The sequence below is a fragment of the Canis lupus genome, chromosome 36, assembly GCF_011100685.1.
Source record: "Canis lupus familiaris isolate Mischka breed German Shepherd chromosome 36, alternate assembly UU_Cfam_GSD_1.0, whole genome shotgun sequence".
NCBI classification, from domain to species: Eukaryota; Metazoa; Chordata; class Mammalia; order Carnivora; family Canidae; genus Canis; species Canis lupus.
This window is the reverse complement of record NC_049257.1, coordinates 25,938,403-25,964,674: the sequence shown is the minus strand read 5'-3', so window position 1 is coordinate 25,964,674 and position 26,272 is coordinate 25,938,403. Positions and strand designations below refer to the sequence as shown.

Genomic DNA, 26,272 nt, shown 5'->3' with positions numbered 1-26,272 from the left:
TTGACACTATGAAAATGCTTTAATGGTGGCATCTGTACAGCATGTGACGTCCAGACAGGAAAAAGAGCGAGTGCACACAGAGACACGGCTATCAGAGAACAGGTTGTGAGCGAATAAAGAGTTCACACAGCTTCCATGCGCTTTACCAGGTGTCAGCTCTAGGCCACCTCCTCCTCCGCCTCCTCCTCGAACTCCGCCTCCTCCTCGGCCCTGGAGTCTTGGTACTGCTGGTACTCAGACACCAGGTCATTCATGTTGCTCTTGGCCTCTGTGAACTCCATCTCGTCCATGCCCTCACCCGTGTACCAGTGTAGGAAGGCCTTGAGCCGGAACATGGCCGTGAACTGCTCTGAGATGCACTTGAACAGCTCCTGGATGGCTGTGCTGTTGCCGATGAAGGTGGCGGACATCTTTAGCCCCCGGGCTGGGATGTCACAGACAGCTGTTTTCACGTTGTTGGGGATCCACTCGACGAAGTAGCTGCTGTTCTTGTTTTGGACGTTCAGCATCTGCTCGTCCACCTCCTTCATGGACATGCGGCCCCTGAATACTGCAGCCACAGTCAGGTAGCGGCCATGGTGGGGGTCACAGGCAGCCATCATGTTCTTAGCATCAAACATCTGCTGGGTGAGCTCGGGCACTGTCAGGGCCCGGTACTGCTGGATACCTCGGCTGGTCAGTGGGGCGAAGCCAGGCATGAAGAAGTGCAGGCAGGGGAAGGGGATCATATTGACAGCCAGCTTGCGCAGGTCAGCACTGAGCTGACCCAGTGGAATCTGGGCCAGCTTGCAGGTTTGAAGATCACAGGTTGTTGCAAACTCCTCCGCCCTGCAAGGCAATAAAGCTATTGCTCCTCTTGATCCCAAACTCTGTCTTCCTATTATATTTTGGTTCCAAAGCACAGAGGTTGGTTTTTGACAAATAAAGCTTTAAAGACATATTATCAAGATAAGGACCCACACTTGTCCAGTTCCATACTAGAATCATACCTTGAGGAACTAGAAAGGAATATTCAAAGTGTAATGCCCACAATTCACCTCTTCTATCCTATATCATAGCATATAACATACATACAACACATAGCATATATTATTATACAAAACAATATATATTTAGAATGCAAGATAAAGTCTTTCTTGTTCTTTCTCCCTCCGTTATTTCCTATCTGGCTTCCTTCTTTTCATTTTGATCTTGTGTTTAGAAGACGACCAGGAAGTTTCCTAGTTCCACATGAAATATAACTTCAAAATTTACATTATTAGAAGGTATAAGGGACAAAGTTGTGGCAGACATATCACTATAGGAAATGAATTGATATAAAACAGGAGAAATTTAACAAAAGGTTCTGACCAAGATTTGTTATGGTTCAATGAAGGGAAAATGTAGGAGTGGGATATAAAGGAAAGTTTGCGGATGGGAGGAATGAATGACTTGTCTGAAAAAAGTCAATGTTTATAAACTTTAAGAACGTCAACAGATAATCTGGAAGTTACCTTGAACCATCCTTATAATGCTGTTGCAGCTCACTCAAATTATTGTACTCGCAGTTCCATATTTTGTGTATCCTGCTTTGGCAGGGCTGACCCAACTTTCTCCTTCTTTCTTCCTTAAAGAGAATAACCAGAATAACAAGTCAGATTCTTACTATTATAAATAAAATTTGAACCATTAGGTTGTTTCAACAAAAAATTAGTCTTCTTGGGTGCCCGAATGGCTCAATTACATCTCCTTTTGCTCCCGTCATGGTCCCAGGGTCCTGGGATCGAGCCCTGGGTCAGGCTCCCTGCTCAAGGCAGCCTGTTTCTCCTTCTCCCTCTGCCATTCCCCCTTCTTGTGCTCTCTGGCTCTCTCTCTCCCTCTGTCAAATAAATAAATATATATATATTTTTTAAAGCCATAATTTTTTTAAATTAAAAAATTTTTTAAAATTAAAAATATTTTTAAAATCTTTTTTAAGAAACCATAAAAACTCATAATTTATAAAAGTCATAATAATTTTATAAATTATGAGTTTCTCATCCCCAGGAGTGGTTACACTAGAAATTCAGAAAGTAGATTGTAGATTGTACTAAGGCAGACAGCTACTATGTATGAGTCTTCAACGCTGTGCTTTTTATGTATGTATCACCAGTCAATATAAGAATCTCATCATTTCTTCATCATTCCTCTTTGCCACCAAGCTGTAGTCTCATTGCTAACCTGTTTATTACTTTTCTCCCCCTACATATTACCGTCCAGTCCTGATCACCCCCAACAAGCAGCAAGAGTAACCGCTATTCTATCCTTTAAAAATAATAGATTAGCTTTACCTTTTTTTTTTTTTTTCAACGTGTAATTGGAATTACTCAATATGTACTCTCTTGTCTGGCTTTTGCCCAATGATATCTGTGAGATTCATTCATATTGTTTTGTGCAGTTGTAGATTACTCATTTCTAATTTCTACATAGGGTTTCACTGTATGAATGCCCTGAGCCAAGGGCAGACGTTCAACCGCTGAGCCCCCCAGGCATCCCATGAATGCATTTCTATTGCAAATACACCTAGGGGTAGCTTGCTGGGCCATGGATTATACATGTGTTCAATTTACCAAACACTATAAAATATTTTTCCAAAGTGCTCGTATTCACTTAATATTCTCCCCAGCAATGTCTGAGAATTCTAGTTGCTTCATATCTTTGCCAACATTTACTATTGTCAGTACTTGTCATTTTAACTGATATAATGGTTGTTTTATAGTCACAGTGACCTTTCAAAAAATATAAATAAGATTACATCTCTCCCTTCCTAAACAGCCCTCCAATAGCTTCTAATTTCATCTAAAATAAAATCCAAACTTCTTAGATTTTATTTATTTACTCATGAGAGACACACACACACAGAGAGGCAGATACACAGGCAGAGGGAGAAGCAGGCTCCATGCAGGGAGCCTGATGTGGAACTCGATCCTGGGTCTCCAGGATCATACCCTGGGCTGAAGGCAGCGCTAAACCACTGAGTCACCTGGGCCACCCAATCCAAACTTCTTATAATGGCTTACGGACCTCTGCATTGTCTAGCCTAGCCTCTCTCTGACGTCATTTTATATCACAATCTTCCCTATTCTCTAGATTCTAGTTCCATGGTCTTTATTTCTATCTTTTGAAAACTACAAACCCTTTCTCACTTCAGAAATTTTATAGTAGGTTTTTTTAGATCTCAGATTATTCAGCTTATTGAGATTTTAATTCTAATATGATAATGCTTTTGTAAAAAGCTGATCATTTAGGTAGTAATAAGGAGATAAGACATGACTTGAAAGCTCACCTTGATTGGTATAAGTATCAAAGTTTAGAAACAGTGAGACTTAAAATCACTATTTTGTTTTCCCTCTGGATTTGGGTTAGGCTTTGCTTTTGGCAAAAAATCACTGAAAGCGTATTGCCCAAGCAAGGAGGAGAGAAAACTCTCTTCAATAGCCTTTTGGAGTTGACTCAAGTCCAATTTCTGATCTGCAGAAATTTCTTTTCCAATCAGACTGAGGAGGAAGAGTGCCTTTTTCTTTGTGGAAGATGCATAGTTTGAGCACTAACAGTTTAAATACTGTACATCGTGATTTATTGAGAAATGAAAAGCACATTTATCATTTTTGGAAATCCTTTCTCTTCAGCGTGGCTTTTATGAATCATTCTTGTCACACACTATGAAGAAACAATTGCTGTTTCACTTTCACTATTTGTTTTGTCGGCGTTATAACATTTTAGATGATTATATATTTGTTGATAGGAAAAGACTGACATATCTGGTACTTTTCACTTCTTATAACAGTCCTGATTTTACATGGATTCAGGACAATTATGACTGCAATATTATTTCTTATGCCAGAGTATAATAATTAATGATGATTATAAAAGTTTTGACTTTTGTTATTTTGTGTTATTAAGAATTGGTAAAGAGTTAAATAGAAAAATAGAGTGGCAGTCCATGTAAATATCAAAGAAACAAATTTGAAAAGATCCATATATTCTTTTTGAGGTAATAATTAATAAATAAAATTTTAATTTTATTTATTTATTCATGAGAGACACACAGAGAGGCAGAGACATATGCAGAGGGAGAAGCAGGCTCTCTACGGGGAGCCCGATGCAGGACTCGATCCCAGGGCCCTGGGATCATGACCTGAGCCAAAGGCTCAGGTTCAACCACTAAGCCTCTCAGGTGCCTCAAGGCAGTAAATATTAACAAAATTTAAATCATAAAACAATAATAGATATTAGATTATATCATAATTCTATTATTTGTAGATTCATTTGGTGTATTTGTTTCATTAAAAAAATAGTTGCCATACTGTTTCATGTTTCTTTGAAAATTCTTCACATCTGGTGAGAATAGATTAACAGAAAGATACCCACCTTGTCCCTTCGAAATTTATGAGGAAGAAAAATCCTACAAAATTATATAAACACCTATGACAAATGATTTTCAAGTCAAACATAAAAAGGAACATAAAAATATAATGAAGAGTGTTACAGAAAAATAAGGTATCCAGAGCACATTTTGTACTCACTAATCAAACTTCAAAACACAGATTTGATAACACCAATTCTAAAAAGAAAAGCTTCTAACGTTTCGTGCCTATGGCAGTTAAGAATTTTCAATAGAATCTTGTTGAAGTGATTTCTACAGACTGCCAGCCATTTTCAGTACTTGATAATGAGGGCTTTTTAAGATTAGCGTAAGCTATGGATGTTGGTATAAAATTCTCCCTGGGAAATAGGCTGCTAGAAAACTGTTTCCAGAATTATATTCTTCAATGTATAGAGGAGTTTAGACACATTATTAAGTGGACCAGTTAAAGTAAGAATTTATGTCTAGTGCCTGCAGAACAATCTAGAAATGATAGTGCTGAGAGAAATGATTATTCTCAGGCAATAATAAAAAAACTTAAAAAGGCAGTTACTAGAATTTTTAATAATCTGAAGTAATATATGTTTTTGATAAAATTTTGTTTATTCTTTTTTTTTTTTTTTAATTTTGTTTATTCTTATATACCAGATGTTCTTTCCATGATGGTGATATTTGGCTTTGAGTGAATACTAATTCTAGTGCTCAGCTCAGTGAAAATGTGTATTTACTGCATCACTAGTATTTATTTATTCATTAGTATACGCGTGTACTAACAGTCCTAGCATTTTAAATATAAGGCCAACTATATTAAGTACTTAGTAAATTAAGTATATTACAAAATGAACAGAAAAAATGGAAATTGGAAAAGGCTGAAATAAGATGATATAAACAATACTTTAAAATGTCAGCTCGCTAATTATCATGACTTCCTAAAATCATTAGATAATATTTTAAGAAGTAAAATTAGGGCAATGCATTCATCATAAGTGAAAGTTAATGTAAATCCATTTTATAAATAGTCTTTATAATCTTAAATTTTTCAAAGGCCTAATTAGATTGCCATTGTCTTTCTAGCTGTGAAAACGAAGAGTACTTCCTGATGGAAGAAGTGTAAGCTTCCTCTATTTCCTGTTGTATGTTTGTGCTTGGCATTATTATTACACTGCCTTTAATCTTTAATTTATTTACAGGAATATTTTTAAGCCACTTGTGCATCTTCTGAGGATAAATTTAGTTAAAACTATATAGAATAATCTACAAATCAATTTAACTACTTGCAAGCGAACTGTGAGGAACCACAACATCCTGGCTGCTTGAGGCTCTTTTCGTCTCAACACCCGACAGCCAGATTATCTTTTAGACCTCAGCCTAGAACATTGCCATGTTTTTTCTGGCTGGTCTTTGGCAGGAAACTTTAATACAGTTTAAATTGATATTTCTTTCCAAAAGTTCCTCTTAGCGTCATGTGTGTAGCTACCATCTCAAATAATTTTCATGCAGTCAGCTCTGATTTTCTTTTATTTTTATTCGTATTTTATTTAAACTATAAAGAAATAACAACTTTATAGTTTGGAAAGGATTTTGGAGCTAATGTATGTCAATCCTCCTATTTTTATTGTTAATTTCTTTCCAATAAGTTAACTTTTTCCCCACCGTCAACTTAACCATTCTTTTGTCTTCCAGTTGTACACTGCCTTATTTTTAAGTCAAAACAATGCTATAGTCAAAGAATATAACTTTAAACGATTCCTGATAACTAATAATGATGTATCAGACATTTTTCTCAGAATATATTTTGACAAAAATTTTCTCAGTGCAAAGTATATGCATTCTCAATACATGTTCTTAAATGGTGAAGAAAGGGTTAAATGATTTTTAAGACAATTTTTTCCACTGTACTGTAACACAGAAGACATGATTTTAAAGAACTGGATAATTTGCATGAAAAAAGTTCATTTACATGTATCAGAATTTACTAGTTATGCCAAGTGTCATCCCCATGAATTAGAAATAATTTTGTTTTTTGCAGTTCTTGAAATTTTGATCCTATTATCTTACTTCTACTATCAAACACTCCAAACTTCCTGACAAAAGCATTCACCACCAATACCTTTGAATGATGTAATGAACTCAGGTAGCATGGCAATTTGTTTTCTGTGAATTTTTAAGAGAAGCTTCACAGAAAGCTTCTTTTGGAAAGGTTCTGTTTATTATCTGGAGTACCTTATGTCAACCAAGAGCTCTAAAGTCAGGGGAATGATTACTGTGAGCGCTACTGAAATTAAATTTGCCCTATGAGTCATTGCCCAGTTGTGATGTCAGGTAACAGATTATGTTTGTTCACATCTCTTCATTTTACACGAGTGTTATGAGCCACATAGCATTGACAAAGCTTTAAAGATTTAATATTTCAAGGGTTTCTCTGTTTATATTTTTGAAAAGATATCTTGAAATCTTAACAGGGTATTTATGAGATTATGCACACTTTTTGGAAGGAATTTAATTCAGGTTTTATGATGAATTATGGCTAATGGGATACTGACTTTATTTTGCCAAATTATATTCTGAAACCAGCTTTTTCTGCAAAGTGGCACACAGGAGAAAAGTCTAAGGTAGCTATCCAACATTAAAGATGATGCCTTGGAAAGTAATAATAAATAACAACTCAATAAAAATAATAAGGATAGTATTATTAAAATTTTTGAGGTCTTCATTATATGTGGGACATTGTACAGAGTGAGACCCATGCATTGTTTCATTTGTAGAACTCTGAGTTAGGAAGCGATATTATCTCTATTTTACAGATGAAAATTCTGAAGCTCTAGAAAAGTTAACTTGCCAAAGTTCACATGAGTGTAAGTGATAGAATAGGAATTCAAATCTAGGTCTGCTTAATTCTTGAGCCCACGCTCTTACCCACCTCACTAGATACATCATCCATGGAGATGTTCAAGCCTAGTTCAGAAGATGGGTTGGCAAGAATATGCAAGAAAGACTTCCAAAATCAGCTGGATGGTTGAACCAAGTGAATTAAAACTTTCAAACCCCGAGAATCTGTGATTCTATGTTTATATCAGTAAGAAATGTATTTTTATGTACCTTTAGACTTTAGAAGGAGAATCGTGACTAGGGTTTCATCAAAGATGGATTTAAAATCAGTTTTAATTTAAGACACTAAAAAGGAATATGAAATAGTTTAGAAAATTTGGTTCCAAAACAAATGTTCTCTTCATATTGTGGGTTAAATTTAGTCAGAGAAAATGGTGCAACTTCTTTGAGAGATGCCTTGCTTCGGGCCCTTGTATCTCATCTAAATATTGAACTACCTCCTCCACAGATCTCCCTGCTTGAGACTCATCTCAATATGCCATTTGTCCCAGTTATTGTCCGTCACCATATAAAGCCCTAGGTTTCTTGGCAACTTCATCATCAACAACATCCTGATTATCTTTGACCTTCTGAATGGTCCCTCTACCTTCTTGCTCTTGTGGAACTGGCCTCTCCCACGAGGTCATTCCTTCCGTGCACCGTTCTCAGGTGGTGGCTGCTTTTTATTCTATAGCTTTTTTATAGCCAGACCTGAAGGTGGGGGCGGACATTCTCTTGTCCCTCACTGCTGCTTTCAGATAATTCGTTTTCTATCCTCTCTAAAACCTTGAATTCCCCGCCAAATTTCCCACGACTTCTCCTTATTGCTGTAATCAACTCACTCAGGGGACACCCTCAACTCCTGTTTCTGTATGATTTTAGCTCCTGGCTCACCATCACTTTCTCTAACATCATGCTATTACTGGTAAAGATGAAGCGTTCGATAATTGGCCTCCAATTTTTCAGACTTTCTCTTCCACCGTGATCTATCCTCCATTCTATGTCAGTCACCTACAGCCATTGTCAAAAGACTCTTCTTCCTCTTACCCTGCTCTGTAATTTCTTTCCCCTTCCATACCACCTCCAGCTGCAACTGTGTTATCACTCTATAATAGAGTGATAGATAGATATTTATCACTCTATAATAGACTGTATAATTTATAATTTATTATGTTTGCTGTAAATTGTTTGTTTCCCCCAGATAGGGTGCAAATTCCTCAAAATCAGAGATCTGGTTTGTTTACTGATTATAGGACATGTTGGTTAGTTACTTTTCCAATCTGTTTCATTCTTCCCTGGGCACCCAGGTGTCCTATATTTCCCAGATACCCTTACTGTTTGGTGTATCCTTGTGACTTCTTTCAGGCCAATGGAAGGTGCATGCTGTGATGTGCACCATTTTGAGGCCTGGCCTCAATGTTCTCTTTTTTCCCCCCTTCTGCTATATGGACACAAAAGACCCAACCATTGACTGATGCTCTGTAGGATAATGGAACCACAAGATAGAAACAACCTGGGCTCCTGAATCACCTCCTGATGGCTGCCCACCAAACATACTCATTAATCTCTTATCTGATACAGAAGTAAAATTCTGTTGGGTTAAGCCTTGAAAATTGTTATTGCAGTTAGCCCATCCTAAATCATATAAAGTTGTATCCTGAGCCCTTGGACTGCGGCTGAAACATGATAATTGCTTCTTAACAGATATGTTTTTCCTTTTCTCTTCAATATGATGGAATGAAAGACTTCAAAATCACCAGTACCTGCTTAACCAGTATTTCAGAACTAGTAATAGATTAAGGCTAATAGAGAATATGGCCTGTCTTGAATTTCCCTGAATTCTTATCATCTATGCCAGAAAAGTAGTTGCTCAGAGCCTGATTTCTCTGGAGAACAGGGTCCTATTCTAGCTATAACAATAGAATACAAAGGCTAATGAAATACTCTGTGAATTGATCTATTTCAGATTAAGACCGCAAATTAGTTTGTTATTTAACTTCATGATGTTTAAAACTTCTGTATAGAACTCAGAAAATTTTTGCTGGCCTGGGAACAGACAAACTGAATTGGATATTTATCATTCTCTTATTTCTTTATTTATAGTAAGAGTTCTATAATAGGTGGGACAGAGGTAAAGCCCTTATTTTAATATTTATTATTAACTTGAATATTTGAGGTCAGAAATACACTTTTTGTCTAGGAATCCTCAAGATTTACCAAGATTTATCAAAAATGTTTATTTTTCAGCTCAGTGGTTGAGCAACTACCTTTGGCTCAGGTCATGATCTGGGGTCCAGGGATCGAGTCCCACATCGGACTCCGCATGGAGCCTGCTTCTCCCTCTGCCTATGTCTCTGCCTCTCTCTGTGTGTTTCTCATGAATAAATAAGATCTTTAAAAATGTTTATTTTTCTTCATAGATGGATTTAAAAAATCTAATGACTTTGACTATGAATGTACAAATAATAAATTTCCCTGGAAAAGCTAAGTAAGATATAAAGATGATACCTAAATTCAGAATAATCAGGCTTTCTGCTTGGTTTCATGTGTATATCAGTTTTCCTTAACCAAATGTTCTATTTGCACAAATGAAATTATGTAACACAGACAGCACAAAATACTTAATGATTCTGTATATAAGTAGCATGAATACACATACAAATATGACAAGAAACACTATCTTATTTAAAGAACCCTAATAATTTGGTGAAGGAAGGAAAATAATATATGCTAGGAACACTGCTGTTGCTGCCCTTTCCTGTATTATATGTCTATTTAGATTGGAACAGAATTCTTCAGTTTTGCCCTTACCTACAGTGAATGATTGGTAGCAATAATATAATGTAGAGTGAAAAAGGCATTTGTTTTTCTATTTAAACAATTTGATCACATTTAGAGACATTTGCCAGAGATCTGCAAATCATATTTTGATTTCCTAATTCACTCTTTTCTTCTGCCACATGCTATACATTCTATGTATAATGTAATACCATGTTGTGATTATATTACCAGTGTAACATGGTATTGTAATTATATTACCATTAATTCCTGATTTATGTGTAACACATGACTTTTCAATGCCCTGTGTTCTTTCAGAATTAATTAGTTTTGTGTCTCTTTGTATTATTAGTAATATGTGTAACTTTAAAGAGGCAAAATCTGGGCAGCCCGGGTAGCTCAGAGGTTTAGTGCCGCCTTCAGCCCAGGGCCTGATCCTGGAGACTTGGGATCGATCCCACGTCGGGCTCCCTGCGTGGAGCCTGCTTCTCCCTCTGCCTGTGTCTCTGCCTCTCTCTGTCTGTCTCTCTCTTTGTCTCTGTGTCTCTCATGAATAAATAAATAAAATCTTTAAAAAAAAATAAAGAGGCAAAATCTGAGTTAATAGAAACATAGTTCTGGCTTGCAAATTAAAGTTGAAGATTGTCCTATGAAAAGCTTCAATAAGAATTGATTGTGTTTGATGTTTGTTACATTTTTTTTAAGATTTTTTTTGAAAAGGCTATTCAAATATACTTCTAACACTTTTTGAAATACTTTTTCCATAAGGATAGCTTTTTCAATGTATTCTGAAACCTTGATGATTTAAAGAGTCAATGCCTCTATAATCCAAAGTTTTACTATATTTGAGAACTTCAAAGTAGTTTATAAATATTAATTTTTATAATGTAATCTAGTATACAGGTATCCTCACTTCATGTATATGTTGTATAAACTGGGTTTAAAATCTTAAACACATTCTCTGTTTCCTATTAGCCTTGTAAATAGTGATTTCAGGAAATGTTTAGTTGGCTATCCGTATGGAACCTTCTTCCAGGAGTGGTCTGCAAACATTTAGAGAATATGTACTGGTCAGTTTTTCCATCGTAGAGTTGCTGTTTGACCTTAACGTGACCTGAGGGAACCCAGAACCACAAATGAAATCTGGTTCCAAATGGGGAAAATATATTAGTGTTGCATAATCAAGGGTCTAACCCTACCACAGATGGAAGTTTAGTCACTGGGAGAAAGAACATCATCCACACAGGAAGGTGGAAATCCTTAATTTCAGGGAAACATTCTAGCATGACTTATTAAAAAAAAAAAAAAATTCCTCAAGTCCAAGAAGCAGCATCTGCCTCCTTGGTTGGTATGTGTGTTTGAATCAACTCCCAAGTGTATCTTTGACCTCAGCAGTTTATTGAGAGCAGTTGGCAGGCACAGATTTGGGCCCACATTCCCCTAATCTGCCTTCCAAATTCCTTCTTGCATTTTGCTTAGTTGTATCCTGTGTATTTCCACTTGGCATTTCAGCATTTGTCACCAATCCTATTTTAAAAAATCAAGCTTGTCGTTGTTTTGGCTCAGGTGGTTTAAAAACAAAAGTTAAAGGGCGAAGAACTATTCAGGAGGTCTTGGCAAAGAAGGTAATGCCAGCTATTTCCTGTTAATAAGAGTTGAATGTGGAATATAGGTTTCTTCAGCTCTGGTCTTGACTTCTGTCCACGACTCTTCTTCTGGTGTCTCAGCAAATATACATCAATTGATTCAAGATGAGAATCAAAGCCAATTCTTTTTCCAAATTTCAGCGAAGTTCTTTGGGAAAAACATGAAGCTGGGAAAGGAGATGTTTTTGTAAACTTGTGATGGTAATGAAATGGTATAGCAGCCTGATCCTCAGAGAAGTTTTGGCAAGTGTTTTAGGGCAAGCCATTCCCATTTCTACATCCCTCTCTTAATTCCTACTTCCCTGACTCTCAGAGAGTGCTGCAATAAGCGTTGTTAACTTTCTTGAAGATCCCTCTTCTTCAGAACTTACTTGTCTGATGCACTCACCACTCAGAGAACTAGAACTCATTAGTTGGTTAACTATGTCATGTGAAGGTGTTGAAGAATAACTAACAAATACATTAGCTTTTAAATGTAAGTAAGTGTCCTCTAAATGCCTTTATTCCAATCATAGAAATTTCTGGTTTTGTGATAGGACATTTCTTAGGGTTTTTTTGGGTCAGAGTGTTCCTTCTAGTAGTCGCCAAAGTGCATCACCTAGGCAAGAGCTTAATCTACTTACATGCAAATGAATGTAGGCTTTTTGTCCCCCTGGATGTTTCTCTATGTACATGTACCATGCAATCTGAGGAGTATGCCAAATGCCTGTAGGGACTATGCATTTTAACTAGCATTTGGTGGGTGCTATTGGTTAAGTAGGCCTGATTGATAAAAAAGAGTTTATGTGAAAAAAATTCTGATGTTCTGGATTAGTTCTTGCCTGGAATCCTTTCATTAAGCAGATGTCCTATGCTTATCATTAAAGGCAGGAAGGCAAAAGATCTAGGGTTAAATCACATCAACCTCAGTCGGTTTCCTGTGGCTTTGCTTGCTTTTCTCCCTTTTTTTTTTTTTTTTAGAAGAGAGATTCATTTTAGGAGATGAAATCCTACTAGGCAGATATGAACAGCAAGAAGGTGATAGATTCAATTCCAGGGTATGCTGGAATTATAAAACGGGAGCTCTACAGTGGGATGGAAACCCAGCACTCAGGAAGTACAAATGCCTCTGTATTTTGTAAATGCAATAACTGACCAGGGCTGTCTATAAGGACGTTTTTGTTAAATTCTAATTTATATCTATTTGCACCTAATAACCACTGGTAATACAATTTCAATTTACTTTTTGTTCTTGTTGTTGTTTTTGGTTTACAATGTGAGTTCATCTACAGAAGCGGCCCTGGGGGCAGTTCGTTGGAGTCAGTTACCTGGTTAAGATAGAATCACAAAAATGATTTGAAAATAACCATATTGGTGAAATTTCAGCCTGGGGGTAAAAACACGAAATGGATTAAATTTTCAATACTTTTACTACTCCTTCAGTAGCAGTTCTTTGAAGTTACCCATCTTTCCTGCTCAGTGGTGGGCTTCCTTAATAACCTATCAGTTAAATTACGTAGTATTTCATCATTTATAGTTTAAAAAAAAAAGTATCATTTTGGTTACTGACACTCCTTTCTTCTCCACACTTGTTCCTGTGGCATTGGTTTCGCAAGAGGGGAAGGAACAAGATTTTTCCTGCTTCTTCTCTATACCCTAGCTGGATCAGGCATTTTGCTTATCAGGTGCTTAGTCACTTTCAGATAAGAGAGAATTACTAGTTCTTGCTTTAGTAGCAAGGGGAGACAGTTTGGATAATACTTTCTTGTTGGGAGGATGGAGCCAGAGGACCAATTCAAATGATTTTCCTCAGCCACAGGAAGGATGAGGGGAAGAATGGTTGCTCTCTATGGAGTCTGTGGTGCTCTAAAATGTCACTCCTGATTTGCTTCCAGTCCTTCTCTTAAATCTCTCTATGGTACAAGTCATCAAACCAATTTGGCTCTGTTACTCACTAATTACTTTATGTAAACACACAAACAACTGGCACAGACAGGTCTTGGAATAAATACAACCAACTCCTGGTTGTATTGGAGTGCGGGTAGAGAAGTGTAGACCCCTGGCCGGAGGACCGCCAGCTGTGAACTTTCACTGTGACATGGACATCAGTATGTTTTATGAAGGAATGGAGAGTTGTTATGGAACTGACAAGTCTATTATTGGGGTTAACTTTCACTGTAAACTATGATATTTGAACCATAAAGCAATTTTATGAACCCAAGGTTGAAAGACCTGACCCAGACTTTCCAGATAATTAGTCACACTTAGGACATGAAATCAGGTCTTCTGATTTTATTTATGGGGCTCTTCCCACTGTATACTCTTTGTATCCATCAGGGTTCAGTCAGGAAAATTGAAACTATTCAACATATCAAGGGGAATAGATATATTAGAAAGAACTAGCTACAATAGTCATGGAAGAACACTGACAGCGTAGAAGGAAGAGTGAACACCGCTCGGAAGATACCGACTGCAGGGAGCTGCTACCATTCCTGGGGCTCAGTGTTATCACCGGAGCCCATGAGGTGAGGGCTGGCACCACGGTAAGAGCTGTTGGCATAGATCGTGACGACAGAGGTTGGGGTTTTCTGGCAACAGGAAGAAATATCTGGCTTCTTCCTTCATCCTGTGCCCTTGTTTCCCCCCAAGAAAACTTATATATACTTTACAATTGGAAGTCTGTACCCTTTCGTACATTCTTGTACCTGTGCCTTTCTTCCCTTTTCCAATTCTTACTTTTGGGGAATAGATATGAAGTAATCCCAACAGTATTACTTAGGGAAATATGTAGCTATGGACTAGGGAACAACATGCCATGTCTAATAACTTAGCTCAAAAAGGAGCATATTTGAAGGATAAAAAGAAGCAATCTCCCAGTAAGATGGGTACTTAATTATTATAAAAATAATAAACATTACATTTTTCACAATAGCCAAGACATGGAAACAGCCTAAGTCTCAATGGATGAATGGGTAATGTGGTGTGGGTGTGTGTGTATGAAGGGATAATGTGGTGTCTGTATATATATAAATCTATATATATATGGTGACTGTGTATGGGTGGATAACGTGGTGTATGTGTGCGTATATATAAATATACATGGACTATTATTCAACCATAAAAGGAAGAAAATTCCTCCATTTGTGACAATATGGATGGACCTTGAGGATATTATGCTAAGTGAGATAAGTCAAACAGGAAGATAAATATAGTATGGGATCACTTACATATGGAATCTAAAAAAGCTCAACTCCTAGAAAGAGAAACTAGAGTAGTGGTTGACAGGGGCTGGGGAATGAGGGAAATGAGATGTTTGCCAAAGGGTACAAACTTTCAAGTGTAAAATATATATGAATTCTGGGGAGAAAACAAATATTACACAAATAGCAAATGATAAAATTAAACATGGCCATTTTATCACTTATTCCTATCTTCATCATACCTTTTACTATCGTTACATCCCTTTCTCATTCCCCATCACAGGAAAAGAAGAAAGGTAAAGAATAATTGGAAAGATGAGAAGAGTGGGTGGGGGTTGTCAGGGAAACAAAATGTGGAGAGAATCAAAAGAATCAATAACTGCAATTATAAATCAAGACGTTGAGACAATATTATGTATTCAGAATGTTAATGGACATTCTCCTCATTTAAGTAAAGCGAAGGAGGAGAAGGATTAGGAAGGTGAATAGGGAAGATTACACCAAACAAATCCTCCCCCTACTGCATTATTTTCCCTTAGGCTCATTTTGATTTCTTGCCACCAGAGCAGGTGCTACAGATGTTTAATCCTCTGAGTTGGTGGTATGTCCCCAATCTCATATTTTTATGATTATTTTTAACTTCTTTCTTATGATTTAAGTGTATTTAGACTCAAGGGTTTACATGTAGATAGCAGAAGGAAGCATAAACAGAAAAAGGAAGCATCTATTTTCCTACAGAAGAGAATTTTTTAAAAAAGAAAAAAAAAAGAAGAGAATACTTAAAACTTGCCCACAGACAGGGGAGAGATACCAGACAACTGTGTTGTGCTTCAATTCTCTTTCTCTCGGGCATGCACTTTTTTTTTTTTTTTTTTCACCTAGCACCTGTCCGGGCTAGTCTAATTGCTGCTCTGAGTAATTAGCTGTGCCTTAATTTTGTCAATGTCTGTCCATCACCTAGCCCTGGTCTCTAATTGTGGTCAGATAATTGTTTGTCACCTCTTACCTCCCTTTGAAAAAGTTTATACATTGATAGTCCTGTAACTTGAAAGAGGTCACTGATTTTTTAGAGAGTTCTTTTTTGTTTTCTGCTTGTCACGGTTAAAAGAAATTCATTGAGAATCACAGAAACCACCATGTAAGTGATTTATATCAAAGGCACCCAACATCATGACAGGATCCAGGATGTGCTGGGAGACTGGCAGGTGGGGAAGGGAAGACAGAGAGGAGTAGTTGGCAAGACCCATGTGTATCATTTTCTTAGTTTAGAAGCACATATGGTGCTTCATAATGCTCTGCTCAATTGCTATATACTTTTAGTCTACATCCTATTAAAAATAAGCTCTATTAAGAAGACTATTTCAGAGAAGTCATGAATCTCATACTATAATTCACGGAATTTTTCAGGAGGAGCATTTAAGTTTAATATAGACTAACCCTGAAAGATAAATTGAGACATCCAAACTTTTTTAATGAAAAAATAAACTTATTTCTAAAAGATGTTTCCACTCTTTAAAAATTACTAATGGAACATTACAAATTCATGACTGAAGTAAAATTTTAATGTGAACAGTAGAAAATAAAAGAAAATATAGCAAATGCCTCCCTAACCTCGCCCAACCCCCCCAAAGCCACCCATCATCCATAATAAGTCATGTCCTCTTCCTTTTGTAGCTTCATGTATGCAGGTCTAAGTCCTAATTCTAAACCCTGAGGAGGAACTACCCAAAAGAAATCACAAGCCCCGACCTTCAGAATCTTGTCATCTGAATTATATGGTGAGATAGAAGAGCAAGTTGTAATGACTTACTATAGTGTTTATTGATATATTAGGAACTAATCTTACAGTTAGACTAGTGTGCTATTGGGAATTAATCATACCAATCTGTAAGTTCTATTTAGGTTCAGGATGATTTTTGGAAAATGTAAATAAATAAAGGGGTCTAGAATTTTTTCTATAATTGCATGAATATATCAATATCTGAGCTATTTATACACTCAACGTTTCATATTATAGTTTTGTCACAAAGTATGATTGAAGTGGTCTTCAATACTGACACTGTCAGTGTTAAGGGGCCACCCTGTCTGCTGATAGCTATACCTCCCTAATGCCCACTGCTTCCTGGATTTTCAGTTTAAAAGAAACAGAGCGGCTTTTTACTTAAGAGAAGCAGACTCACTCAGAGCACACTCACAAAAACAGACTCCTACCAAGGGCAAAGGGAAAAAGAGATATGGGAGCAATGCATATCAGTGATAATCCTCACAAATGTACTCACCCTCTGATTTCTTTTATCATTGCCCCGTAAGTTCTGGCTTTTGGATCTGGAGACATATGCTTATTTCCATTAACATGATTTCCCCTGAAAGATAAATATATGACTTTGGCAGAGAATTCAAAACAAATGTGAAAATTGAGAAACATCCAAGTTATTATCTTGACAATTGGCTTTTATACACTAGTTAGACATCTTCAAGAAACAAAGATTTATCATCCATTGACGTAAATCCATGGTGTGGAAATTCTAAAGATGGGCCATGAAACCAAGAGATTTCTATTCCCAAAATAGGTATTAGTATTTTATCGCCTAGTAGAATGATAGAACATGCTATATAGGATAAAAGTATTAAAATCTTACATTCTAAAAATCCAAATAATAAAATAATTAATCGAGACAACATTTAGAATATATCAGACGTATATGTAATTTAGTTCACCCTGTTTGAGCAAAATAACAAAATGAAACTGACAAATCAAATATTCTAATTAATTGATAGTAACAATATCACATTATCTTAGTGGTCTTTTAATGAGGTCATCACTATAAGCAAACAAGTTACAAAATTTGAAAAAACTGGCATATAACAAATAAACTATATTTAGTTTTACCTTTCTGACTCCAGAGTTATATTAGTGTCATTATTTGGACCATAAATTAGTTCCATCTAGCAACTAACTAGCATGGCTCTCAGTAAACCTGTATTAAAGAATAAGTAAGTGCAAACACATACTAATATGATTCTGGTTGACGGAGTAAATGGCCAACATTACATAATATATGTAACATTTATATTGACCTTAAAAAAGCTTAATCTATACAGAATGTTATTTTCATACATTGCCAATGCATTTTTTTTTTTTTTTCAATTCCAAATTTACCCAGTAAATCTACTTGGTTCGGAAAGTTTGGCATTTTCCTTAGTGTTATACACATAGATACATCTGTCAAGTAAAAGACCAAAAGGTTAAAAAAAAAAAAAAAAAAGACCAAAAGGTATCCATATTTTGGTTAAATTGAGCATAGTTTTAAAAAGAATAGCAGAATATATGTTAACATAATTTGAAATATTCAAGGTTGGGTTTTTAACTTAAATAACATACTTCTCCTGAAGCCACACATAGGCTTAGATGTTATAAAATGATAAAGGAATTTGGAAAGGCATGCTTGATTTAAAAATGATCTAATAAAAGCAACATATTTTATTTATTCATTTATTTTTTAAAAGATTTTATTTATTCATGAGAGACACAGAGAGAGGCAGAGACACAAGCAGAGGGAGAAGCAGGCTCCCTGTGGGGAGCCCGATGTGGGACTTGATCCCAGAACCCTGAGATCACACCCTGGGCCGAAGGCATAAGCTCAACTGCTGAGCCACCCAGGTGCCCCCAAAGCAATATATTTTATAACTACATGAAATTATTAAGTAATTTAGGATATTTCTGGCAAATGTTTCTAAATTCCTGACATAAAACTGTCAAATTGATTTTAATTTTTTTTTGTGTTTTGGACTTGCAATTGATAGGTTTATTAGTGGGAGAAGGAATTTTAATATCTAGGCATAGCCTTAAGCCAGTGATTTCCTGCTCTTAGTCACATAAAGCTTCATTTCCAATCGTTGATTTGGGATTCTAAAACCAAATTAATATTTCCTTTTCTAACATGTGAAGGTAATTAAATCAGAAGCAGATTTGCCTATCAATATTAGTCATGACTAAGTAACAAAACAGTGCAATTTTCTTCTGTGTTCATTGCATTAATACTCCATTATCAGTTAAATTAATTAAATACGTGCAAATGTATATCTAATGGTGAACCTGGAATAGTTTTAAAAATAATTTAGATGTGTAATAGTTTTTCATAAACATTATTAGAAGTTGAACCTCCCAAGAACAGTCTACTTAGGCTGGTAGGGCAGCTTTTGTTACACTCCTTCAATAGTGTAATGATAGCTCCCCTTTATCAAATGTGTCTTTCAACCAAGGATCCTGGTGACTAAGTTACATGCGTTCATTATCTCTCTGAAACTTCATGACAACCCAGTGAAGTAAGTTCTATGATTAGTGATACTTTATGGCTGAAGAATCTAGAAATATTGGTTTCCCCAAGGTCACTGAGTTGGTAAGTGGTGAGGCTGGGAATGGATCCAGGCTTATCTTTACCTCTTTTGTCTTCTTATGTTCAGATGAAGAAACTGAAATAGAAAAAGCTCATGTTTAAGATCACTAGCAAGGAGCAGAGCCAGAAGCTGAACCAGTTACCATGAATACAAATCTAGCACTTGTTCTACTCTACCACCATGCTCTGCCTATTTTTTGTAGTCTTTATAAAACTAATTTGTCCTTTTAAATCATGTGAGGATAGGGGTGCCTGGGTGGCTCAGTCGATTAAGTGTCTGCCTTCCGCCCATGTCATGCCCCTAGGGTCCTGGGATCAAGCCCTGCATCAGACTCCCTGCTCAGTGGGGAGTCAGCCTTCTCCCTCTACCCCGGACCCCTTTTCATGCTCTCTCTCAAATAAATAAGTAAAATCTTTTAAAATCAATCAATCATGTGAGGTTAGCAATGGCTTTCAGTAGGTCTAAATGACAGGTTTATATATTTTGAACTGTATTTCTCCCCTTAGATATAAATATATCTTATTTCTGCAATTTCTATTACAGTCAATTGGCCTTTCTTGCCTTCCTTCTTCTTTTTATTAATTAGATGATTACTATAATTATATTAGGGGTTTTGGGTAATGGTAACAAGGAAAACAGTTGGGCTTTCTTGCATAAACTAATCATAAATATGTAATTAGGTAATGAATATTAAGTATTTTATACAGCTTATGGGAGGAAAGAGGTCTTGTGCATGTATATTAACACAGTACTGCAAGTATGTAGTCATGTATTTTTTGTTGATGTGAATTAAGAACAACACAAGTGTATATATATATATATATATATATATATGCACATTCATTGTACGTTTTGCAATGACTTAAGTGGATAAAGAATCAATCCTATACTTTGACAAAAATCTGCGCACATGTGAAAAAATGTAAATCTGTATATTACATTTCATTATTTTTGAATATGAAGAACATGACCTCTTTAAGAATATATATTTTTAATTTTAAAAATACAGAGAATGTGGTTTCACCCAGAGACTCTTTTTTTTAAAAGAAATTATTTATTATACAGCAGTGTGGCCAATTTAATTTGGCAAGGTTTTGAAGTAAGAGAAATTAGTCCTTTGGGAAATAACCTTCCTTTTCTGAGGTTATTTCATCTCCTTCTTCATGTACCAAAGCCCTCATGCTCTCTTCTCTTTGGCTTTTTAAGAAATGATTTGATGTAATTTACGTCTTTGTGGACCTTTGGGTCAATGTCTTACTTTTCCAAGAGTTATTTGCATGTTATTTTTTTTTTAATTATTTATTTGAGAGAGAGAGAGAGAGAGAGAGAGAGAGAGACCCAACATGGGGTGGGGCAGGGGGAGAGGCAGACTCCCCCTGAGCAGGGAACCCAATGCAGGGCCCAATCCGAGGACCCTGGAATCATGACCTGAGCTGAAGGCAGACGCTTAAATGACTGAGCCACCAGGCACCCCTGATGTTAATATTTTAAAGTAATGCCACAATAAAATCTTTCTTCTGAACATAGCTTTAGGGATTATCTAGAACATGGGGTGACATATTTGGAGGGAGGGAAATTACTTCTTGAATAAAGCTAGGGGACTTTCTACTCCACCTCTACATAAAACTGATGATGAAACCAACAGATCATTTGATAGATATTTTCACATGTGTTTATTAAAAATGCATGTCAGGGGGATCCCTGGGTGGCGCAGTGGTTTGGCACCTGCCTTTGGCCCAGGGCGTGATCCTGGAGACCCGGGATAGAGTCCCACATCGGGCTCCCGGTGCATGGAGCCTGCTTCTCCCTCTGCCTGTGTCTCTGCCTCTCTCTCTATCATAAATAAAAATTTAAAAAAAATAAAAAAATAAAAAATAAAAATAAAAATGCATGTCAGTGTCATTAAGTGTCCATTGCATTGTAACTATAGTTAGGCTATTGATGTTACACTATATGATAAACTTGGCACTTTAGGTCAATGTGATCAATGTGTTCATAATGTGCTCAGTAATGGAGTAACAAAATGTCTTTATTTTTCTTAACAAATAATCAAATATTCTCATAGATAGCTTGATCTTAAGTGGAAAAAGTATTTGTTTTTATTTTATTGCTTTAAAAGTTAGCAGAATTATGCTAAAAAAATGTTTCTTTTGGAGTAGAAACGCTCAGAACTTTGGTGCAAAACTCTTGGAGTGCTCCCCTAAGCTCATTGCTCCAGGGACTCAAAATAAAAGTAATAGAAGTATATTGTTTGACCTAGCAGTTTGCAGGAAGGAGAGAGAAAATCTTGAAAGCTCCTAAATATTTGTGATGGCTCTGGAGACTCTTCTGCTTCTATTGTTATGGGATGTAACATATGTTACATATGTAACATAACATAGATTTTAAATTTGATCCAGATAACTCAGTAATTCACCATGAGTAAAATCAATCCCTTTTGTGGGACCTATCTTTGTTCAGTGATCTTGCTAATGAGATCCTATAAAAATGGTGCAGATACTCTGGCCATTCCTAATACTATAGATTGATTTCAACATTACCTTAGGTATAGGATTAGAGTAGAGATGACTGGAGACATGAATGTTGGGTTTATTCCATGACTCACTACTACTGCAGGCTTAAATCTTAGCTTATATAATGTTAATGTTTGATTTTACTGAATTACTTTTTACTACTTAAAAGTAGTTTTATAAAATTCAATCCCACATAAACTTTATTCAACCAGATTTAACAAACTTTGTAAGTAGTACAGGAGTACTAGACCTAAAATATTGTCAGAGGTATTTAGATTGTAAAATTTCTTTTCACACTTACAGAAATTTTTCTCTTTATCTGGATAACTATTGGATTAATTCTGAATTAAAAGCAAAACACCCTGGGGCCCCTGAGTGGCTCAGTCAGTTGAGTGTCCAACTCTTGATTTCAGCTCAAGTCATGATTTCAAGACTCGTGTGATTGAGCATCTTGTCAGGTTCTGTGTTCAGTAGAGAGACTACTTGAGATTCTCTCTCCCTCTGCCTCTGCCCTCCCCCTACACTTGCTCATACATGCCTTCTTTCTCTATAAAATAAATAAATCTTAAAAAAATAAAATTAGAGCAAAACACTTCAAAGGAGCCAAATCTGAAGATATTCTCCTTACACTGCGTGAAGCAAGTAAGAATAGAGATGGAGTTTAAAAAGAAGTGAAAAATATTGGGAAAGAAAAAAAATTTTAATTTTCTAAATTAACAATTCATAAACAAACTGCATGCCAATATCTTTTCCTACGTTTTATGTCTTAGTCTTTATGATATCTATAGAAGATATGATTGTTTTCACATTTATTTAACAGATATTGGTGGAATACTTATTTTATTCCAAGCACTATTCGAGGTGCTGTGGATATATCAGTAAAGCAAGAGCGACATGGCCCCTGTTCTCACAGGGCTTACATATGAGACACACACACACACAGGGTGATATGATTGGAAGTGTCACTGGAATTAGACTGGTATTTTTGATTGGATGGACAGACCAAGTATCCTGGCAGCAACATACATTGAGGATATGAAGAGAAGGTGCTGAAGGAGGATACGAATCTCAAAGGTCCTAAGTCAGGAAAGACTTCTGTATGTTTAAGGAATAGAAAAAAGTGCAATATGGCTGGAGCAAAATCAGTGAGAAAGAATATCAGGGGAAAAACTAACCCAGAGGGTGATTTTAATATATAAATCAGAGCCCATCACTCTTACTCAAAATGCTCTAAGAGCTTCTCATTACACATAGAATAAAACCCCCAAACTTGTAAGGGGCATCCAGGTTTTTACACAGATATGACTCCTGCCATCTATCTACACACATGTCCTCTAGTTTACATCCCACTGGCAGCACACCTCCTTGCTGACTGGTCAGTATGCTAAGCATCCCCAACCTCAGGATGCTTTTATTTGCTGTCCCCACTGCATGAATTTCTCTTTCTGTAGATATGTGCATCACCTCCCCATTTTTTTCATTCATTTCATTTTCATTCTCAGCTCAAATGTTACAATCTTAAAGAAGCTTTCTCTGAATATCCTTGAAAATCCCACCTCCTCTTATCCCTTTCTTTTCCTTTACCCTGTTCCTGCAGTTGCTATGGATGCATAAATAATTACATTAAAACTTAGTTCCTTAAAACAGCAAGAATCATTTATTATCTCTCATCATTTCCGTGGTCAGGAGTTTGAGAGTGGTTCAGCTGTGCATTTTTGGCTTGGGGTCTTTTGTGAGGTTGTAGTCAGACGGTGGCCTGTGACAGAGGTCATCTCCCAGGCTCCATTCACAGATCTGTCACCTGATCTGGGAAGACTCAAAGAACTGGGGACTAGAACAGCTAGGGCTCCTCAATCACCTTTCTTTTTCTCTACTGGGTCTCTCCAGCACGGTGGCTTAAGAGTAGTAAGAATTCATACATGTGGCTCAAGGATCCAAAGGCAAATGTCTTAAGAGAGAAAGATCCAGGCAGAAGCCATACAATCATTTATGATCTAGCCTTGGAAAGTCAAGCAATGTTACTTCTGCTGCATTCTACTGGGGTTGAGACCATTGCAGAAGTTTACCCAGTTTCAAGGGAGAAGGGGGGATGTAGGCATTGCTTCTCGAAGGAGAAATGCTGGTATAATATTACATTATAAGAACATGTTGGGATGGCATATGTATAAATAATATATATATTCTCCAATGCTTGGAAAATAAAATTTGTCACATTGCTTTCTTTATTCTTTCTCCGAAGCAGTTTCTACTCTATTGCCTGTCTCCCTCACTAGAATATAAACCCTACAATGGTAGGACTCTCGTCTGTCTCCTTTCCCGCTGGTCAATCTTCTTTACTATTCGAATCAATGATTAGCATAGACTAAGCACTTGACATTTTCTGTTCTTGAATGAATAAACAATTCCTGAATCAACTACCTATGAAGCAATGGAAGTATCATGAAAATCATCATTTTAGAGATGGAAGAAAATTTTATAATATTCTATAAGTGGTCTCAGAAATCTACCAGGATCATGGAACATACTAAAACTATCTTAAAAGTGAGCTGGTTTTCGCAATGTGTGCCTAAAAGAAAAAGAAAAAAAAATGTGTCTTCTAATATTTTGGAAAAACTATGACTCTTTTTATGACATTATATTAACTAAGTTCTCAGTGGCTTAAATTGTTAAGAGATGAGGGGTGGCAAGCCTAGCTTGTAATCTGCTCTCACACAGAGATTATAACTTTGCAAGTAGGTGTATCAATCTTCCAGTCGCAGCTACACAAATGCAGTTAGTCGTTCAGCTCATAACCATATCCACGAAGATGAGCTGTAGGCTACAGGGGCTTCCACTCCCTGTTTTTGATTGCTTACTTTGTCATTTTCAATGGGCCTCCATTTTTGCTTCTTTTAAGGCGGATTGTTGACACACAGAGGCAAACTATTGCTTGGATTTTTACTGTCGCCAAGAGATAGTCTTTTGAAACTCATTCTCCGTAACACTGAATGTCGTGGCTTGTGACGCAAACGTGGGAATGAGCCTTGAAGTTGTCCTCTTAAAAATAAGCCTCCAGGGCTTAAGAATTCATTGCACCCACAGGCAAAATGGGTGATTTTTCATGCGAACTGGAAACAACCTCAATGCTCACAAAGAACAGCTGAGAAATTAATGACATACCAGCAAAGGCACAAGCACTTAGAAAGGTGTTGCAAAAGAGAGGAGGCAAAAAATAATTTTTCATAGCTAACAGGAATACCTAAAACTCCAAGACGATTAACTAAAAAATCAGAAATGCTATAAAATTGCACAAGCTATCTGGATAGAACATATTATGAAAACATCAATAGTTTTCATATAAACAGCTGAGAAGACCTCAATGGTCAAGTAAAGAAGCATGATGCCAACAAAACACAAAACACTTAGCGTTGGTGACAAGATAGGAAGGAAAGGACTAAACTGAGAAATGATGTGGTAAAGAATTCAAGGAGCAAGACCCAAACCAGCTCCCCCGACATCTTGGCAGGCTGGCGGAATGGGTCTGCAAACTTTAAGTAACCAAGTTGTCCTTGGTGCAAAAGCACAGAACATCGTGGCTTCTGTTTTTCTAGAACTTACCAGAAGGTCATCTGCTCTTTGTTGCAGAGAGAAAATGTGTCACCCAAGCCGTGAAGGTGGCTTTTCAGTCACTTTTGTGGGATCCAGGGCAGCGCAGGATTTCGAGTCCCAGCAGGAACAACAAACTTGAGGCTTGTTTTGCTCTGGCTGACACCCTTGGGTTAAAAATTCTCCCCCAATCTGGGGAACACTTGGGTGGCTCAGGGGTGGAGCCTCCGCCTTTGGCCCAGGGCGTGACCCCGGGGTCCCAGGACCGAGTCCCACGTCGGGCTCCCTGCGTGGAGCCTGCTTCTCCCTCTGCCTGTGTCTCTGCCTCTCTCTCTGTCTCTCTGTGTTTCATGAATAAATAAAATCCTTAAAAAAAAAATTCTCCCCAAATCTGGCTCCAGGAAGAGAACCAAGAGTCCACCAAGGAAGTGGGTGTCAATGAGCAATGGAGTTCCCCTCCGGGGGCCCGAAGCCGGCCTCTCCAGGGAGGTGCCCAGAGAGCCGGGCGTGGCCTCCTGGCTTGGCCAGCGCTCCTGGACCTCCCCTGAGCCCCGCCCCCCCAGGCTCGGACGCCGCAGGGCATCTGCAGGAGGCAGGGATGCGAGCTTCCCGCCCCTGAGACCGAGGCCTCCGGACACGCTTCAGGGACCGCGCCCCAAGCCCGCGGCGCTCGAGGCCACGGGAGGCAGAGGGCGCCCCAGGCTCCTGGCTGCCCCGCCCCCCGCCTGGCCCACGCACCTGGGCCGCGCACCTGGGCCGCGCACCTGGGCCCAGCAGCTCCCTCCTGCAGTCGCGCCTTCCGGGTCCTGAGAACGCTGCCCAGATGGACGGCGAGGCCTGAGAGCGCCCCCAGGAGGCGCGTGAGGGTCCTGCTGCCCCGCCCCGGGTTGGGGGGTTACAACGCGGGCGCCCAGAGCCTCC

General features: G+C 37.5%; 1 protein-coding gene and 1 long non-coding RNA gene across 4 annotated transcripts; one reads left to right on the top strand and one right to left on the bottom strand.

The window, feature by feature from the left end:
• On the bottom strand, positions 1-26,272 carry LOC478825 (tubulin beta chain-like). Of its 2 annotated transcripts, none has more exons than XM_038585040.1 (5): positions 26,090-26,272; positions 17,135-17,218; positions 1,724-1,858; positions 1,494-1,606; positions 1-828 (listed from the first exon to the last, which is right to left on the bottom strand). In XM_038585040.1, the coding sequence occupies exons 3-5, from the start codon at positions 1,742-1,744 to the stop codon at positions 159-161; spliced, it is 804 nt and encodes a 267-aa protein (XP_038440968.1). In that variant the 5' UTR covers positions 1,745-1,858; positions 17,135-17,218; positions 26,090-26,272; the 3' UTR covers positions 1-158. The 2 variants fall into 2 exon arrangements, with proteins under 2 accessions (XP_038440968.1, XP_038440967.1); XM_038585039.1 differs by lacking the exon at positions 26,090-26,272 and adding an exon at positions 25,364-25,891.
• On the top strand, positions 4,677-16,706 carry LOC111094225. 2 transcript variants are annotated; one of them, XR_005384846.1, is made up of 4 exons: positions 4,677-4,834; positions 5,459-5,494; positions 13,993-14,180; positions 16,530-16,706. It is a non-coding gene; the product is annotated as an uncharacterized LOC111094225 (long non-coding RNA). The 2 variants fall into 2 exon arrangements; XR_005384847.1 differs by lacking the exons at positions 13,993-14,180; positions 16,530-16,706 and adding an exon at positions 7,313-7,410.

Bases quoted from the DNA above. Each gene is read 5' to 3' on its own strand.
- LOC478825 (XM_038585040.1), bottom strand. From the start codon at position 1,744: ATGACGGGAGCAAAAGGAGAT. The intron at 1,607-1,723 runs GTAATTGAGCCA...ATTCTCTTTAAG, and splicing joins TGACGGGAGCAAAAGGAGAT to GAAGAAAGAAGGAGAAAGTT. The intron at 829-1,493 runs GTAACTTCCAGA...ATTGCCTTGCAG, and splicing joins CATTATAAGGATGGTTCAAG to GGCGGAGGAGTTTGCAACAA.